Source organism: Xyrauchen texanus, chromosome 42 (genome assembly GCF_025860055.1).
Source record: "Xyrauchen texanus isolate HMW12.3.18 chromosome 42, RBS_HiC_50CHRs, whole genome shotgun sequence".
Taxonomy (NCBI): Eukaryota; Metazoa; Chordata; class Actinopteri; order Cypriniformes; family Catostomidae; genus Xyrauchen; species Xyrauchen texanus.
In genome coordinates this window covers 3,885,141-3,905,403 of record NC_068317.1, presented here as the reverse complement: position 1 = coordinate 3,905,403, position 20,263 = coordinate 3,885,141, and the positions used below count along the sequence as shown (strand labels likewise).

The 20,263-nt window shown below is 43.9% G+C and overlaps 1 protein-coding gene across 3 annotated transcripts in view; it reads left to right on the top strand.

Annotated features, from left to right (window-relative positions):
* dpp6a (dipeptidyl-peptidase 6a) overlaps window positions 1-20,263 on the top strand; it is a 474,464-nt gene that overhangs the window by 439,646 nt on the left and 14,555 nt on the right. For all 3 annotated transcript variants that reach the window (XM_052114879.1, XM_052114878.1, XM_052114877.1), the window contains 6 exons: window positions 9,970-10,017; window positions 11,704-11,802; window positions 11,907-11,976; window positions 16,328-16,522; window positions 16,746-16,800; window positions 18,998-19,097. In XM_052114879.1, coding sequence (XP_051970839.1) covers window positions 9,970-10,017; window positions 11,704-11,802; window positions 11,907-11,976; window positions 16,328-16,522; window positions 16,746-16,800; window positions 18,998-19,097 — 567 coding nt within the window. The remainder of the gene's footprint in view (window positions 1-9,969; window positions 10,018-11,703; window positions 11,803-11,906; window positions 11,977-16,327; window positions 16,523-16,745; window positions 16,801-18,997; window positions 19,098-20,263) is intronic.

Sequence of the window (20,263 nt, the reverse complement as noted above, 5' to 3'; positions counted from 1 at the left end):
ATTAGCACAGACAAAGTGGAAGTGGTCAGAGAGCATCCACAAATGCCAACATAAGCCTATCCAAGAGAATGTCATGATCTATGGGGTCGAAGGCAGCACTAAGATCTAAGAGCACTAGAAGAGAAATGCAGCCGTAATCCGATAATAAGAGCAAGTCATTTGTAACTCTGATAAGTGCAGTCTCTGTACTGTAATGGGGCCAAAATTCTGACAGAAATTCTTCATATATATACAATTTCTCTGTAAAAATGAACATAGTTGGGAGGACACCACCTTTTCTAGAATTTTCTACATAAATGGGAGATTTGAAATCGGTCTATAATTAGCTAGTTCTCCTAGATCATGTTGTGGTTTCCTAATAAACGGTTTGATAACTGCAAGTTTAAAGTTTCTTGGGATATTCCCTAAGGATAATGAGGAGTTAATATTAAGGTGAGGTTCTGAGATTACATTAAACACCTTTTTAAGAGTTTAGTCTGTATTGGGTCTAACAAACATGTTGTTCATTTGGATGTTTTGATAATTTTTGTTAGCTCTTCCTGACCTATTAGAGTGAAGGATTGAAGTTGTTTGTAGGGAATAATTTTAGTCTTCTGAGGTGCTGTGGCAGACGGATGCGTAATTCCAATGTATTTTCTGATGATAAACTATGATTGTTGTGGTTATTTTCTATGAGTTTGCTCAAATATGCAGACCTGGCAGTTTTTACAGCCTGTTTGTAGGTAGAGACACTATCCTTCCACGTACCACAAAATACCTCTTATTTTGTATTCTTCCACTTACGCTCATTTTCTGAGCTGCTCTCTTGAGGGCATGAGTGTGATCATTGTACCATCATGCAGGCTTTTTCTCTTTAACTTTCTTTAATCGAAGGGGGGTGACACTATCAGGAGTACTAGAGAAGACTGTATCCATAGTTTCTGTGACAATATCAAGTTCTTCTTAACTTTTTGACATACTGACTATTTGAGACAAATCTGTGAGATTATTACTGAAGCTATATTTAGTAGTTGAAAGAATATTTCTACCTGAACAATTACTTTGCGTAGATTGAGTGACCTTTGTTAAGTGCAGCATACAAGAGACGAGGTAATGATCTGAGATATCGCTCTGCAGCAGAATTTCTATATTATCAACATCAATTCCATATGACAAAAGTAGATATGGCATATTATTTTGGCGATGAGTTGAGAATATTGATAAATGCTAATCCCAAAGAATAGTTTTCATTATCTATGTGGATGTTGAAGTCACAGCCGATTAAAGCTATATCCACAGCAAATACTAGATCTGACTGAAAATCAGCAAATTGTCGAAGAAATTCAGAATATGGCCCTGGTAGTCTATATAATGTTGCAAGAACAAAAGGCGACAAAGATTTTTTATTTATATCTAAGCATTATCAGTTCAAAAGAATTACATTTATATACTGACATTTGAGTAACAATCAAAATATCACTGTAAATTGTAGCAACACATCCTTGACCTTTCAGACGAGGCTCATGTTTATAACAATAACCTGAGGGAGTAGACTCATTTAAACTAATAAATGTATCTGTTTTATTTCAGGTTTCAGTCAAACAGAGCAAATCTAAATTTGTTTGACAATTAAAAAAAAATCTAAACGACTTGTGACTTGTAAATATTTTGTGTTTGGTAGTTTGGGGAACAGACTATATATGTATATGACATGGTGATTAATTGTCTATGTGTTGTAGTTCATGTGACCTGTGTTACATCTCAAGGCAGCTAGCAGACGTTCAGATTAAACAGTTGTCTGCTTCCTGACCTGGGCCCCAGTTAGTCAGATACTATCACTATTAAGCCACATTACTAGACAGTAGAGTGGCACCTTCCCTGGAGAAATGGAGTCCTTCTCTCTTTAGCAGGTCAGGTCAACCCCAAAAACTCTCCCAATTGTCTATGTTATTCTCCAGACACCACTCAGACATCCAGCCATTCAGTGACACTAATCTACTATAAACCTCGTCACCATGATGAGCAAGAAGGGGGCCAGAGTATATTACAGTGTCTGACATCGACATGAATAGCAATCTTGATTAAAGTAGAAAGGCGGGTCTGTGCGGTAAAATGCACATAGTTGTATTGCGTTAAAAAGTATAAAGGTGGAAAACAATGCATGTGAAAAAATGGAAGAGATTAAAGATTAAATGCAGAAAATAGAAATATAAACAATGCTAAGCAGGCTTCAAACACAGACTCGAAAGCACCGGCAGAAACAGGAAGAGGAATTGACCTCAACCCAGCCACAACCCTAAAGGATAAATTGGTGCTTTTACTCATTGCAAATGCACTTTATGCTTCAGCATGGCAGAAAAATTGCCCATCGTAGGTTAAGTACACACCTTCTCATGAATAATTACGAGGTACAAATCGTACATACCAAGACACTCAATGCTGTAAAATAATCTAATCCCTATTCTTAATTTCCTAATAAAACAAAAAACAAAAAAAAACAGCTCTTTTAAGATTAAATATAGATGCATGTTCTTATTGTCACTGTCTATCTTGGGTAACAAAGTGTTAGTTTTTCATGATGCTTTAACCATCCTATGGTTTTCATAACTGTGCCTACCTTTGGTCCTCCTGGTCTTTTGACTGGAAAGAGCAAAGTTGTCCTTTTTTTTGGATGATGATGATGATGATAACGATACCATTTCTTCTTCCCAGAAGTAATAACAATAAAATGATGCACTTCTTTTGGGATTTTATGCTATTTGTACCTTATTTTCACCTAATTTAATATTTTATCGCAAGTTATGCATTTGGACATGTATTTAGACATTATCAAACTATTATTTGTCAAAGTTAGCATTTTAAAATAGATTTGAAATGTCAGCTTTTGCAGTTAATAAAAATGAACTGCAAAATTGTGAAACTTCAATTTGAGTATAAAATAGAAGAATCAGAGTAAACATTTTGCAATTTCATACTTTCTATAGTAAACGTTTGGTTACGTATGTAACCTCTGTTCCCCGAGGGAGGGAACGACACGTTGTGTCGGAGAAGCGACACTAGGGGTCTCTCTTGAGCGCCGATATTCACCTCTGACCTATTGAAAAGGGCCAATGAGAGTTGGCAGTCAGTATTTGCATAACCCGCCCCCGCATACGGGTATTTAAGCGGGGCAAATACGGAAGTTTAGTCAGGATTTTTCTGAGGAGCCGGAAATGGTCCGGCCACAACAGTGGCTCGGTTCAGCGACATGGCAGAGGAAAGACACAACGTGTCGTTCCCTCCCTCGGGGAACGGAGGTTACATACGTAACCAAACGTTCCCCTTCTGTCGCTCTCTCCACGTTGTGTCGGAGAAGCGACACTAGGGGACCCATTCCAATCTTGCCATGCGCTGAACCGTGTACGTGAACCGCCGATACAGAGGCGGGCAGGGATTTCATCCAGTGCCGCGCATCGTCTGTACCTGGCTGCACGTACCCTTCCCCAATGCCCCATAAGAACATGGGAATCCTTCTAGTTACCCTGGGAGGAGAACAAGGCGATGTTTGCCAACATGGGAATGGGCCAGCCTGGCTGGGCCTCTTTTCTCTCTATGTTTCTTGCATAGAGCAATCACGGCCGGGGCCCTTACACGCATATAGGGAAGGGGGTCTTACCCAGACCCTGCGGAGACCACACCTGCAATTTTTCTTGGGGAGGAAAAGTGGTAGACACGTCACACGGACGTCTTAGGGCTCGTGTGGAAAGTATGGTGCGGTGGTAGATCCAGTCTCGAAAGGGGGGAGTTGCTACAGCACGGCGACCAGGGCAGCTGTAACTGCCTAAGGGAGACACGGGGGTCCGCTCGTAAGGGGACAGAACCATGGAATTACACACTGGGGGAGTCCGAGCAGGAGGCCTTACCTGTGGAGCACCTATACCAGTACAGGGTAGCCATCAGGGTACCTGCAGTGGCTTGGGTCGGCGAGTTCCTCCGCTGAACCGCGGACCCGGAGGGCTGGGGAGGAATCGACCAGGGTCCCGACTCGGAGTGGAGCGCCCTGGGAAGAAGGCGCACTACGTCAGGAAAAGGGCGCTGGGCGCAAGCGATCCACCCGGCCGGTCGGTGTAAGTGTTACCGAGTTCTACGGGCTCGTACCTGACAAAACACGAGACACAACCGACTCAACGCGGAGGTTGTAAAACCTCGCGAAGGTGTTGGGTGTTGCCCAACCCGCGGCTCTACAGATGTCTGCTAGGGAGGTGCCCTTGGCCAGTGCCCACGAGGACGCAACACCCCTTGTTGAGTGAGCTCGGACCCGCAAGGGTAGGGGCACGGCCTGGGTGTGATAAGCCAGTGTGATGGCGTCGACAACCCAGTGGGCGAGCCTCTGTTCGGAGACGGCATTCCCTTTCTGCCGTCCCCCAAAGCAGACAAAGAGCTGCTCAGAGCGTCTAGTGCTCTGTGTGCAGTCCAGGTAAATGCGCAGGGTGCGCACTGGACATAGCAACGAAAGGCTGGGTCTGCCTCCTCCCGGGGCAGCGCTTGCAGGTTCACTACCTGATCTCGGAAGGGTGTGGTAGGAACCTTGGGCACATAGCCCGGTCGCGGTCTTTGGATCACAGACGTATCTGCCGGACCGAACTCCAGACAAGTGTCGCTGACAGAGAACGCTTGCAGGTCCCCGACCCTCTTGATAGAGGCGAGCGCGATCAGCAGGGCCGTCTTAAGACAGAGGGCCCTGAGTCCAATTGATTCAAGCGGCTCGAAGGGAGGTCTCTGGAGTCCTGCCAAGACTACCGAGAGATCCCAGGAGGGAACTAGGCCTGGCCGGGAGGGATTCAACCTCCGGGTGCCTCTCAGAAACCTGAGGATCAGGTTGTGCTTACCCAAAGACTTGCCATCTACAGGATCGTGGTGGGCGGCAATGGCGGCAACATACACCTTGAGGGTGGACGGGGACAGCCTCCTGTCCAGCCTCTCCTGTAGGAACAGGAGCACTGACCCGATCGCGCATCTCTGCGGGTCTTCAGTTCGGGAAGAACACCAATCTGCGAACAAACGCCACTTTAGGGCGTAAAGGTGCCTGGTAGAGGGGGCTCTGGCTTGGTTGATTGTATTCACAACGGTCGCCGGTAAGCCGGCTAGCTCTTCTGCATCCCGTCCAGGGACCAGACGGCGAGGTTCCAGAGGTCTGGGCGCGGGTGCCAGAGCGTGCCCCGTCCCTGAGAGAGGAGGTCCTTTCTCAGGGGAATTCGCCAGGGAGGAGCTGTCGCGAGAAGCCTGAGTTCCGAGAACCAAGTCCGAGTGGGCCAGTAAGTGGCCACTAACGTGACTTGCTCCTCGTCCTCCCTGACCTTGCACAGCACCGGTGCAAGAAGGCTCACTGGGGGAAATGCGTACTTGCGCAGCCCCTAGGGCCAGCTGTGTGCCAGCGCGTCTGTTCCGAGGGGAGCCTCTGTTAGGGCGTACCAGAGCGGGCAGTGGGAGGTTTCCTGGGAGGCAAACAGGTCTACCTGGGCCTTGCCAAACCGTTCCCAAATCAGCTGGACCGACTGGGGGTGAAGCCTCCACTCCCCGGCGGGAAGGCGTTGTCGTGATAGTGCGTCCGCTACGACGTTGAGCTTGCCGGGGATGTGAGTGGCACGCAGCGACTTGAGGCTCCATAGGAGGAGACGGCGGGCGAGTTGTGACATATGGCGGGAGCGTACGGCGCCTTGGCAATTTATGTACCCCACCACCGTGGTGCTGTCCGATCTCACAAGGACATGTTTGTCCCGAAATAAGGGAAGAAGGACGGTCAGCAACTCCAGGCAATTGATGTGCCAACGCAGCGGGGCCCTTTTCCAACGGCCCGCTGCTGCGTGCCCGCTGTACACGGCACCCCATCCAGACCGAGAGGCGTCGGTTGTGACCAGAACGCGTCGGGACACCTGCTGCAGGGGCACTCCTGCCCGAAAAAAGCAGAGGTCTGTCCAGGGTCGGAGTGTTTTGAGGCAGGCGGGGGTGATCCTTACCCGATGCGTGCCGTGGTGCCATGCTTGTCTCGGGACTCGAGTCTGGAGCCAGTGCTGGAGTGGTCTCATATGCATCAACCCCAGCGGCGCGACCGCCGCAGAGGACGCCATATGCCCCAGGAGCCTCTGGAAAAGTTTTAGAGAGGACCACTGTGCCTGGCTTGAAGGAAGCGAGGCAGTCCAGCACCGACTGAGCACGCTCGCTCGTGAGACGTACTGTCATTGAGACTGAGTCTAACTCCAACCCGAGAAAAGAGATGCTCTGAACCGGAGTGAGCTTGCTCTTTTCCCATTTGACTTGAAGCCCCAAGCGGCTGAGGTGCCGGAGCACCTGGTCTCTGTGTGCAAATAGTAACTCTCGAGAGTGTGCTAGGATGAGCCAGTCGTCGAGATAGTTGAGAATGCGGATGCCGGCTACTCATAGCGGGGCAAGGGCCGCCTCTGCGACCTTCGTGAAGACGCGAGGGGACAGAGACAGGCCGAAGGGGAGGACTTTGTACTGAAACGCCTGGCCGTCGAACGCGAACCGTCAGACGGGTCGGTGTCGTGGCAGAATTGAGACGAGGAAGTACGCGTCCTTCAGGTCTACCGCTGCGAACCAATCTAGATGCTGAACACCAGCCAGAATATTCGTGAGCATCTTGAACAGGAGTTTTAACAAGGTTTTAACCCGATTGAAAACTCGCAGGTCCAGGATTGGTCGTAAGCCGCCGCCTTTCTTGGGTACAATGAAGTAAGGGCTGTAGAAACCCTTCCTCATTTCGGTTGGAGGGACGGGCTCTACCACGCCCTTGGCTAAGTGGGTCGTGATTTCCGTGCGCAGAGAACTGGCATGCTCGCCGTGTACTGCGGAAAAGCGGACGCCCCTGAAGGGGGGCGGGAGCCGGGCAAACTGAATTGCGTAACCGAGTCGAATGGTCTGGTGCAGCCAGCGTGATGCGTTGGGAAGCGAAAGCCACGCTTCCCAGCTCTGCGCTAGGGGCACCAAAGGGACGAGTATTTTGGACGTACCCGGCGGGGCCTTGCAGCGGGGCGGAACAGGTAATGCGGCGTCGGGCGGCTTCGTTGCGGCCTGAGGCTGAGGTGCTGAGAATAGACTCAAAACACTTACCTTGCTATGCGCACCCGGCAGGGGGCGGGTTCGTGACTGAGGAGGAGGTCTGATGTTGGCGTCCTCTGGACTCGTCTGAACCGGCTGGCCGGGGGACAGTCGTGGGCAGGCGGAAGGCGGGATCGCCGCGTCCGGTGTACCGGGACTGTCGTAATCTGAAAGCACATTGCCGTGAGAACGGCATTTGTGGGCCAGGTGAACCAGAGGCAAAGGAAATAGCTCTTTTATTGAGAATGTGGGTACCACAGCCCCCGTCAGGGGGTGTGGCAAATTAAAAAACAAAGGATTCTCCACCCGGCCCTCCACCGGGGGACGGAGCGGTCTTACCACCTCCGGAGCTAACGTCTTCGGCTCTGGGTCGACTGTCTCAGGAACGCTTGGGAGCCTTCCGGGTCCTAGAGGGGGTTCGTGAGACAGGGGGTGTACGCCGCCTGTGGGGTGCTTGACGCTGGGGCTGAGAGCTGGGCCCGGGTTGGGGCGGAGCAGGAGCTGGTTTCTTCGCCGCAGGGGGGCGCCCTCGGCGAGCAGACGGGGCAGGGCCCGTAGCGGCAGGTGTGCGGCAGGCATGATGTGAGAGATGGCCTCCGTCTGCTTCTTCACCGCGGAGAACTGTTGGGCGAAGTCCTCGACGGTGTCGCCGAAAAGGCCAATCTGGGAGACAGGTGCTTCCAGGAAGCGGTTCTTGTCAGCCTCACGCATCTCGACCAGATTGAGCCAGAGATGGCATTCCTGGACCACTAGGGTGGCCATCGCCTGTCCGAGTGCCTGCTCTGTGGCCTTCGTCGCTCTCAGGGCGAGGTCGGTCGCTGAGCGCAGTTCCTGCAGCACATCAGGATCAGGTCCACCCCCATACATGCTTCTGAGTGCTTTGGCCTGGTGGACTTGCAGGAGGGCCATCGCATGCAGGGCGGAGGCAGCGCATCCAGCCGCACTGTAGGCCTTCGCGTTGAGCGAGAATGTTGTCCTACAGGGCTTGGATGGGAGTATGGGGTGGCCACGCCAGGAGGTAGGGCTACCGGGGCATAGATGGTACGCAACTGCCCTATCGACCTGGGGAATCGCCCCGTATCCGTGGCGCTCTCCGCCGTCGAGGGTGGTGAGAGTGGAGCGGGTGGCACCTAGACGAGCGGAGAGGGGGGCTCTCCACGTAGACGTCAGCTCGTCATGCACCTCCGGGAAAAACGGGACCGGGGGGATGCGAGGCCACGAACGGCGCACCGTCCCCAGGAACCAGTCATCCATCCGTGAAGGCTGTGGGGAGGATGGAGGGTTCCAATCCAACCCCACGCTCACGGCGGCCCGGGAAAGCATGTCAGACATCTGAGCGTCGGCCTCAGCCTGGGCCTGCTGGCCCGAAGGCGGCAGTCCAGGGGAGTCCTCGGCATCAGACATCACACTCTCCAATGCAGCGGCGAGTTCATCTGCTTCGGGCTCGGGAGGATAGACAGCCGGGCCGTGAGGCAAGCCGCTATCGCCGCGAGCGTAGACGGGGACCAGCGAGCGTGTCGAGGAACGGGAGGTTCGCGGGGGGCTACCCGGCGAAACTGCACCCGCTATCGCCCCCAGCGCCAACCGCATCGTCCTCAATCCCGAGGGAAGAAGGAGCAATGCGGGGTGCAGCTGGGGTGGCTTGCTCTCTGTTGAAAGCAAGCCACGACCGCAACGTGGTCATGGTCATGTTCTCGCAGTGAGAACATGAGCCATCCACAAACAGCCATCCGGTGTGATCGCGGCCCAAACACACGAGACAGCGCCTGTGGCCGTCTGAAGTGGAGAGCACTCTACCACATCCAGGAACAACACAGGGGCGGAAGGGCATCTTGAAAAAGACGCGTCCTGAAAAGGACGTTCAACACCGCTGTGTTTTGCTCTTTTAATAGAAATTGCTCTTTTAAACATCTCACACAATGTGTGTGTGTGTGTCTGCGCTGTCGAAGCGCTCAGGGGCAACAATGCACGTCGTGCAATGCTTGAAGGAGAAAGCCACTGTTGTGCGCCGTCAAGATCCAACAACATGCAGATCATCAGAGGAAACAGGAACGTTTGAGTGGTGTGTAACTCGCAGCAAACTGCAGACAAACCATCGGCTCCGAAGAAATTTTCTGACTAAACTTCCGTATTTGCCCCGCTTAAATACCCGTATGCGGGGGCGGGGTATGCAAATACTGACTGCCAACTCTCATTGGCCCTTTTCAATAGGTCAGAGGTGAATATCGGCGCTCAAGAGAGACCCCTAGTGTCGCTTCTCCGACACAACGTGGAGAGAGCGACAGAAGGGGAACATTTATTTAGCAAACAGTGAGGTGAACAGCAATAATGAACAACAATAAATGCATTAAAACAACTGTAAACAATAAATAAGAGTATGAACAGTAAAGAATGATGCAGTATCTTCATGCTTTCATGCATCAGTGGCTCAGATAAAGCAATACATTTTTATTACATCAGAAACATTTCTTTAGGTCAAAAATGACCAAAGAACATTTGAGGGTTAAGCAATTTAGTTTTACTCAGCAACTAACAAATAACACGTTTCTGATTGATTTTATGTTTACGAATGTTTAATTAAAGGTGTTAATTGATAATTCATATATTTAAAATTAATTATTCGATTTTCAGCAAAATATGCAATTAGTAGTAAATAAGTAATCCAAAAGTAATCAGATTAGATTACTTAAACAATTGTAATCTAAAAGAGTGCATTACTGATAACAATTTGAAGTTATGGAATTTGTAATCAGCACTGTATTACATTTCAGAAGTAATCCTCCCAACGCTGCTCAGATTGATTGAATGTTCAACATTCAAAAAGTAACTGACAGCGATGACATCATTTTCAATGAAATGCTAATATAGTTTATGCTTGTGTTCCTGTCTTGTCAGGTCCTGGAGTTCCATATGTGGCAGTATACAGCACCCATGACAGACAGAGTAAGTACCCAGCCTTCCTCTCTGTTTGTGTGTGTCTGGTCTCCAAGTGTGCCCATCCACACACACACACACACACACTCCGCATTGTACACCCACAGCATGCAATACCCAAGCAGAGCTCCTCCCAGCCGACCACATGCAGTGATGTGATTGAGTCGCCCTACACACACTTGCTGTCCCACACTGAGAGCACTCAAACATGATTGGATTAAAGACAGATTCGCCGTGACTTCCTTAACACGTGACCTCTCTGTGTAAGAGGCCAATAATTGTGTTATTCTGTTTAAAATATATTGTAAGAATCAAACTGGAGTGTGATTCAGTGCGACACTGTCAGTCAAAGAACTAATCTCTTAGTGCTCACGTCTGTGTGTGTTGAATGTTTACAAACGCTTACATTTTAATCGGACTTTCTTGCCCTGTAATTAAATTTTTTTTCCCCATCCACATACAACGTGACACCAAGGTCAAATTTAGATGACATACACGGCAATCGCACGGATCCTTTTCCACACTGATGCACAAATCATTGCTGTTTTTCAACGTCAATAGCATTGGTGCAATGGGAGCAAGTGTGCTTTTGTGGGGCTGGAGTCTGAGCAGGCACTGATAAGCCTGTCTAAAATTGAAACCCTGAAATGCAATGTGCTCTTAATTTTCATATACCCTTCTCAGACTCTATCGTTGTTCCTCAGAATGGAGGGTCTCTGTGTTTACTGCACCAAACTTGATATCTGCTCTATTTAGACCCTCAATATCAGAAAACCCAGCTGCTCACTTGCATCCCAGTACTGCAGAACATCTACAACTGTTAATAAACCACAGTCTCTCCTGGACGCATTAGTTTATGTCCCTGAGCAATTAGTTACTCATTTCTGCTGGTTTTGAGAAGGTTTTATAAGCAGATGCTTAGTTTGAGATAAAGAACAGACTTTGCCATGGCTTGGTTTAAAAGTTCTGAAAGGAATAGTTCTCCCAAAAAAGTCATCATTAATTTGCACTAATGGCATTCCACACCAGCGTGACTTTCTACCTTTTTTTAGAACACTCATACACACAAATTGTTTATTTATTTTTATTTTTATTTTTTGGAAGAATGGTCTTGCTGCTCTTTTCCATGCAGCGGATGTATGTATAAAGTGACCCTGACTTTCAAGCTACAAAAATGACCAAACAGCCACGTTAAAGTACCATAAAGTAGTCCATTTGACTTGGGCACTTTGTGTGAAGAACAGAAGTTTAACATGTTAAGTTTAACTGAATCTTGCCCTCCACTATAGCTCTTAAATATTGTTTGCAAAATATTAGTTATTGCGTGTCATGTGACTCATAACAAGTTTCCGTATGCAGAAGTGTGGTTAAGAAATGAGAGCTACAACTGCAAATAGCAACTTTTAGTTTTGGTCTGTTCCTCTCACAAAGCTTTTGTTCATGGCTTCCAAAGACATATAGTGTGCATATTATTTAGACAATTTTTATGATGTTTTTGGAGCTTAACGTGGTTACTGGAAAAGAGCTTCTTGAACATTTTTCAAAACATCTCCCATGTTCCTTAGAGGTAAGAAAGTCATGGACATGGACATGAATAAGGTGAGTAAATTATTACAGAATTTTAATTTTGGGGTGCAATATGCCTTTAATGAGCTGTTTTAATCAGTGAAATAATTCATTTGTTTTTCTCTGCAGAGGTGTGTGACATTGAGTTGAATCTGAGCTTGAGGAGAACGGTGGACTCGATGCAGATGCCGCATGTGGAATACAGAGAGATAAACATAGAGGATTACAGTGCGTTATCTCAATCATGTTTAACCGCTCAGCATGATGGAAGAGGATTAAGAGGGATATTAATGTAATACAGATACAAATGAATGTCTGATTGTCATTTACAGGCCTCAGCATGCAGATCCTGAAACCTGTTGGCTTCATGGACACCTCACACTACCCACTTTTGCTCCTCGTGTGAGTAAATGTCAATGTCAATCACTTTTTCTTAATTTCCTTTCAAGGATATCTCAGATCTGATTCTTCTCCATTCACCCAGGGTCAGAAATGAACCAAGACCCGAAAATTACAAAAATAACCCAGATATTTAAAACGTGGGGCCAAAAAAATGCCCGTCATGCATTTTTGTGAATTTTTTTTATTTTTTATATGTTATCTTACATTTGTCATATTTCACTATGTTCTAGGTCTATCTAGTTTTGAGTTTTGTGCCTGTACAGCCACTGTAGTGACATGTTAGAACTAAAATCACTGAACTTGAAGAAAAAATGTACTTTGAAACAGTGAAATCCCTGACTCGGGACATCTGTAAAATCTAACACAAGACAGTTCAATTATATAAACAATTTATTCAGAGTTTTCGCTGTGTTATTATATAGTATATTACACATTATTTAGAGCTACTTTTCCAGATTAGGAATTATTTAAAAGGAATATTCCAGGTTCATTATAAATTAAGATCATTCGACAGCATTTCTGCCATAATGTTGATTACCACAAAAATTAATTTTGACTCTTCCCTCCTTTTCTTTAAAAAAAAGCACAAATCTGGTTTACAGTGAGGAACTTACAATGGAAGTGAATGGGGCCACATTTTTGAGGGTTTAAAGGCAGAAATGTGAAGCTCATGATTCATTCATTCATTAATTCTTCTGTTAAAACCTGTTTATCATTTGAGCTGTAAAATTGTTTGTATTGTTTAGGTGTGCTTAGTTGTTTAGGGTTTGTTGGCATCACATCATCATGGCAATAAAGTTGTAAAATTGGCTATAACTTTACACAGATGTTTTCTCATGTTTACACTTTATGTTTTGTGTCTGTACTTTTGAAACAGTATTTTAACATTTACAAATTGTCCCATTTCACTTACATTTAAGTGCCTCACTGGAACCTCGATTTTTCCTATTTTTAAAGAAAAGGAAGAATGAGTCGAAATTAAATTTTTGTGATAATCAATATTACACCACAAATGCTGTTGATTGAGTTTTACTTGTATTGAACCCAGAATATTCCTTTAATTAACTGATTCAAGAGTGAATTATTTGGAATATTAAATGGACAACATACTGTTTTTATATGGCGGGAAAAAAAGAAAAGAAAACTCTGAAAATAAATTCCAATGGGGCAAATATTGCCCCCAAGAAAAAAATAAAATAAATATCTGACACTCCCCATGAATTCCCATCTGTTTTTGTATATTCTTATTCTGTATATTGTTGTTTCACAAACCCGGCATACACGTATCAAATATTTCCTTTATATCACTTTAAAACAATGAACACTTGCCAATATAAGATACATCTTTAGCGTGTTGTGCTCAAATGCATTCAATCAGGCAGAAAATCTCAGCGATACAGACTCATAGATTTGATGATAATAATAATGTGGGAAATCGTGCTGTTAATGTGTAATGCTGTGGAAATAAGGGAAAGGCAGAAGGGTGTGCGGATCCAAATGCGGCTTTATTATAATACCAAACAAACAAACACTGGAGCACAATAAAAAGTCCACGAGGGGAAAAGTAAACACAAACACGAACTAACATAAAGCTGAACACGAGTCGACAGAACATCCACGAAGGGCTGGGAAAACCTGGAGAAAACACGAATGGAGATTACACATTGGCATAGACATGAACATGAAACGGTAACGATCGACAACGGAGAGAGGAAACGACAGGGTTTAAATAGACAGACACAGTGATAACAAAATAGGTGACAGGTGCGGATAATAATGCTGTGACAGCGGTGATGAGGAGTGAGGAAGAAGGGAAGTGTAGTTTTAACAGAGACAATGAAACACAGGCGGACAACAAGGAAGACATGACAGGGAGCGTGTTCGGTGAAACAGAAAACACGGGACGGACAACAAGTAAGAGTGACATGGAACGTGACTGGCGAGGGTGAAACAGAAAACACGGGGCAGACCACAAGGAAACGTGACATGAACATGACTAGAGAAACAGAGAACACAGGGGATCGTAACATAATGTAATCTTCATGTAATTGTTTTCTTTTTTCGTATTTTTCTGAAAACCTGTGTGTTTCTGAAATCAGCACATAGAACACACATTATGTAGAACTGAAGCTGGAGCTGTCTAATGCTGAAACAGCCACCAATGCTTCCAGAATGCAATACATTTAGTTTGATATCCGTTGGACATTCGTTTTCACCTTCCCATACTCTGGAAGCGGTAATATTACAAAGATGTCATTAGCACAATTACATTAAAGAGTATATAACATATAAAATGGGGATAAAATATTGTCCTCTAAACAGTCCACACTTGTTGTAGCTGCAGAATTATGCCTGAAAATGCTCTGACACCAGCATTTAGAGTATGTAAGGGGCCATCTAAAAATTCCACCCACTTCATGTGAAGATTTTGTTTCATAACAGGGTTTGATATGATGCAAGTCAATTGGATAAACACCTGAAAGTCAGTGACGTTTCAGTGCAGTGTGTGGACCTTTCTGATGGTCCCTTATAAACAGATGATGAATATTCAAGGATTATCGAACTTAAAACTAATTTCCCCCACTACACATTTTATTCATTCATCATATATTGATGTTTTATTTAAATGTAATTAGCTTGGATTATTTACTGTGTTGAGGGTCACTGAACACTGAGGAGTGCCATTCTACCACTCCAGAGTTAGGGGGTTTATTGCAACAGGTCTCATCAAATGTAAGAGTGGAACTCTGAAATTTAGTCAGTGCTATTAATCTTGTCTTCGCAGCCGTACACTTTCAGCCACTGTAATTACACCACAGATGAGTTCATCTACAAACCGCCTTCAATTAACCCACTGCACACATCATACACACCTCAGAAGAGGATCACCTGAGCTCTCTATAGTGCTGCCCATGTCAGGTGTAGTGGCTGTGTCTCAAAACTATGATGCCTAAATGCCATTACCATTTTGACCTTAACACAAAATGATCAATTTAGCATGATTATTCCAAGATAATGTGTTGGAGTGATGCTGCTGGAATGGCTTTTTCAAATAGTGATGGTGCTGTTTTTTGTACATCAGTAATGTCCTGACTATACTTTGTGATCTGTTGAATGCCACTTTGGTGAATTAAAGTACCAATTTCCTTCCGGAACAGCAAAATCTGTTCATTATTCCAAACTTTGACCACCAGTGTAAACTTGATATTTTTGTAAATACAATGATCCTCTGAGACTTTGCTTTTGTTTACAATATGTTTATTTAAAATTATTTAATTAATTAGAAAGTTTGTACTAAATGGCAGGGTTCTTTAACTCATTTCTTAAAGGGTTGCCAGATTATCTACGGTTATTGTTTATGAAAACTAAGTTAAAACTAATTGATCTGTAAAAGTTTGTATCTTTGACAATTTCAACCCACATAGGAAAACAATGGCAATATAATTTAGAAGTCTTTTTACATTCAACTCAAACATGTAAAACTGAAAAAAGAGCAAGGTTTGTTCTTCCATTTTCTCTATTATCCTCCCATTCAGTAAAGGGGAACAATTAACCATTCCTAGTCTTGCACCAAAATTTGTGCAAGAGCCAAATACTTCAGTATATATGCATGCACACAGATTCATTGAAACTTCACGTTATAAAAGCAATATGATCATGAATTCATTAGGTACGTGCGTTTAACACTTGAACAGTGGAGAGTAAAAGCACACTTTTTTGTGTATTTTCTTTGAAGGTTAGGTTTTCATCATTGATTTTTCTTTTGTTGAAAAGTGTTGTGCATAAGAGCTGACATCACTCCTGGAACAGCTGTGATTTATTTTTTTAAGTCTGTAGTTTTGCACAGAGAGCGCTCAGATGTTTAGACTGTGACATGATTTTAACAAAATGACTTGCATTAAATAAAGAATTTACACCATACCGTGAACGTTTCATACCATTACATCCCTACTTTGAATGCACCAAAACATTCAAAAAAGCTGACTTGTATCATGCCTATATTGTGCAAAATGCTCCTCATTCAGAGCTTGCCAAAATATACATTACCTGAACACACCTATGATGGCCAAAACTGCTGCTGACTCAAAATCTGCCAAAATACAGCAAACATGCAACAGCGATGGCTCAGAAAGCACCTTTGATACCCACAAATTGTGCTGAATGCATCAAAACAAGATTACTCAGAAAGCATTCGATGATGCCAAAAATTGCTGCTGATTTAAAATGAACCAAAAACTCATGTGACTCAGACTGCATATAGGATGCCCAAACATTTTGTCTAAGGAGGATTTGAGTCAAAGCCATTGTGTAAAGTTAAAAATGCTCACTATTTGTTTCTTATCTCTCTCAGAGATGGGACTCCAGGCAGTCAGTCTGTCTCGGAGCAGTTCCACATTGACTGGGCGTCAGTGCTGGTCAGCAGTTTTGGGGTGGTTGTGGTGCGCTTTGATGGCCGTGGAAGTGGCTTTCAGGGGACTAACTTGCTCCATAAGGTGCAGCGCAGACTGGGGGTGTTCGAGGAGAAAGACCAGCTGGAGGCCCTCAGGTAGATGAGCACCATCTGCACCCAACACACAGTGTACATCCATCAGTGCCAACATACAGCTGCACACGCACTGATAAACATGTGCTGCGTCTCCTTAACCCACAAAGCAGATCTGCAGCAACCGATTTATAGCAGACTGATTATTCAGCATGTTAGAAGATTTCACACAGAATCTAATCAGTGGCTGATGCTTTGTTTAACACTTTGTCTTTATGCTTGACAGCATAATGGCACAGGAACCGTACATTGACAAGACAAGGATCGGAGCTTTTGGGCAGGTAAACTCTCATGAATCACATTTATATGTCAGGCACACAAACAAAGACCTCTGCATCTCTATATTCATACACACTCACTCACACACACACACACACACACACACACTCACACACATACTGCTCTGTTCCAACAGTGAGCCACTTTGCTGTTTACTCTGTTGAAAAAAGCAGCATGGTCACCAGCTTATGTCTGAACAAACCAGATCATTAAACTGACCAGCACCAAACCAACCAAGACCACTATGTCCAATCTATGTACTTGTCCAATCAACAATTGATTTCATAGGAGTTTGACATTAACATGTTGATAATTTAATGACAAGATACTTGAAAAATCATAAAAATACACCACACACAAATATTGTGTAAAAGTGCATTATTCAATCTGTTGAACTGTTTTAACAATACATTGTAGTATTGAATACATTACATTTACAGTATAATCAACATTTCTCTCAACTCATCTGACATCTCAAATTAAAACTTTTCACTGAGCTTGTTGCATTTTGGGATCCACAAAGTCTACTTGTGATTCTGCCTAAAAGGGTTAGTTCACCCAATAATGAAAATTATCTAATTATTTACTTACCCTCATGATATCCCAGGTGTGGATGACGTTCTTTCTACACCAGAACACATTTGGAGAAAAATGGAAACATATCTTAGCTTAGCAGGTCCATAAAATGCAAGTGGATGGAGATCAGACCTTTGAAGCGCCAAAAATTACAGACAGTCAGCATAAACATCAACCATACGACTCCAGCTGTTAATTCAATGTCTTTTAAAGTGACTTCAATATTGAAGTACTTCAGCAAAATCATCACTCTAAATATCACTTCTGTTCAGCTGCAAAATGATCGTTCAGGAGAGGGTGGAGATCATGCGGTCTCTCATGTGATGTATTTGTGTTGCCATGGATACCGAGGTAATCTCACGTTCTCCACTCGGTTGAGACATCAAAGATAGGCACACAAATGCAACATTGTGAGTAATGAAACAAATATAAAGATCTGAAGATTAAAAAACAATTAAGCTTCTGTACATGGTTCCTCCTCCTCACTTGTAAACAGCGCTGCTCTTCTGGCTGTGTCACACGTGTTTCAGTTCTCAAATGAACGAGCCAACGATTACGTCACATGCACATACCACTGCAGAACGGAAGCATGATTTAGAGTTAAAAAGTACTTTAATTATTGATCTTTTTCACAGCAAAAGTGATCGTGTCACTTTAGAAGTCATTACTTTAACCACTGGTGTCGTATGGATAACGTTTATGCTGACTGTCTGTGATTTTTGGAGCTTCACAAGAGAAATCTCCATTCACTTGCAGGTTAGATTCACCTTTGCGCTGTGAAATTCTGCAGCAAAAATATTCATCTCAACGGGATTCCACGTGATTATGAATTTCATGCAATGAATTTCCTGTTGGTGAAGAATTTTCCCTTCCGGATATCACATGGAGTTCAAGTTATTTGATCTATGATAGGCGACTTTGCACACAGCGACACTGAAGATTCAGAATGGATAAAGGAGCAGGATGTGGTAGAAATAGAAAACAAGTGATTGACAGAATGTCCTGCCTGCTTGTTGCGGTCACAGCTTGTTCGGACAAAAACCCTGATTAACAAGGAACAGATTCCTTGTATATTGTGTCGCTTTAACGTGTCTAGTTCAAAGATGGTGTTAAAATTTGGCCAAAATGAGATCAATTAGAGACCAGCATAGTTTGCTGCCTACTGTTTGAACTGCCTTCCCATCAGTCGAGTTCCTGGGATACCTAAATATCTCTTATTCTCTGAGTGTCAGAGAACAATAAGAGTCCTCTCCGGCTCATGAGTAGAAGCAGGACACGGCTGGTGTTTAGAGACTCCACTGCGCCCATCTGTCTTTCAGCATGTAAGATGAACTCATCCACGTTTACTAACTTTAGTCCAGTTTCTCTCTCATGGAGCAGAACAAATTGGTTTCATGCAGTCAGAATAACTTAATGGAGGAGATCTACATTTTTGCTGCATGTTCGTTTTTGCCCACGTCTGTTTCTTTCCTCGAAAGATTGTGGTTTTCCAAAGGTTTCATTAATGAATGTTCAAAGGGTGTAAGACTGGACCTCTGCCTCACATTTTAATGAGTGCTGACTGTAATGAGAGCTGTGCTATCTCAGACGTCTAAAGTGAGTTATGTTGTGTGAATGTTTCAGGTGTATGGAGGTTATATCACCAGTCTTCTGCTCAGCTCTGAAGAGTCCATGCTCAAGTGTGCTGCAGTGCTCTCGCCCATCACAGACTTTACACTATATGGTAGGCTTTGTGTGTGTGTGTGTGTGTGTGTGTGTGTGTGTGTGTGTGTGTGTGTGTGTGTGTGTGTGTGTGTGTGTGTGTGTGTGTGTGTCTTATAAACACAAAAGGGGAATATACACAGGATGCATAAAAAATAGCTAGATGGAGCACAACGGAATCGGACAGAACAAATCCTTAAAGGAATGTTCCGGGTTCAATACAAGTTAAGCTCAATCGACAGCATTTGTGGCATAATAATAATTAACACAATAAAAAATAATTACTTGCCCCTCCTCCTCTTTAAAATTGAGTTTAGAATGTTGCACTTACAATGGAAGTGAATGGGGCCAATCCGTAAACATTAAAATACTCACTGTTTCAAAAGTATAGCCATAAAACATAAACAATATGCTTGCTAACATGATTTTAGTGTGACACCTTTTCCGTGTAAAGTTATATCCAAAAATGACAAATTAATGAGATGTTTTGACATGCCCTGATATTTGTGCTAATTTCAGTTACTTACACCATATTAATTGTACATTGTAAAACGTATCATTACTCTGTATTCAGCACAAATTGTGCTACAATAATATGTGAGCTGCATGTATGTACATGTTTGTATTTTTAAGAAAATCAAGTTTAAACTTGAGTAGTAAAAAAAAATTATGAAGGACACTGAGATAAAATAAAACACTAAATATATTTTTAACCAGACTTTTCAGTGCTGGATTTAGTAGATCAAAGTCTTTGTCACAACATATTATGAAAGCCATCATACCTATACACTCACACAAAACATAAAATATTTAGAAAGGATTTATGCATGACATTGTCCCTGTCAATGGTCATGAATATTGATGTATTTTGTGCTCATAAATATTGATGTATTTATGTATCGTGAAACAGTGTAAATAATATGGAAATAGTTATATGGCATAATTTGTCAAATATTGCAAATATGTTTGAGACAGTAATATGCATTTAGAGTAGCAAATGAAGATAATGCTTGTTCAAAATAAAAACTTCAGAAAAGGGTGCACCATTTCTTGTTCATTTCGATCACATTTGACATTTCATTACCTGTCAAGTATTCTATAAACAGATAAATCTCCATGTAATTGGAATTCTATATATTATGGAATCAAAATTATGCTATTTAGTGTTTTGTGAGAAAATAAAATCAA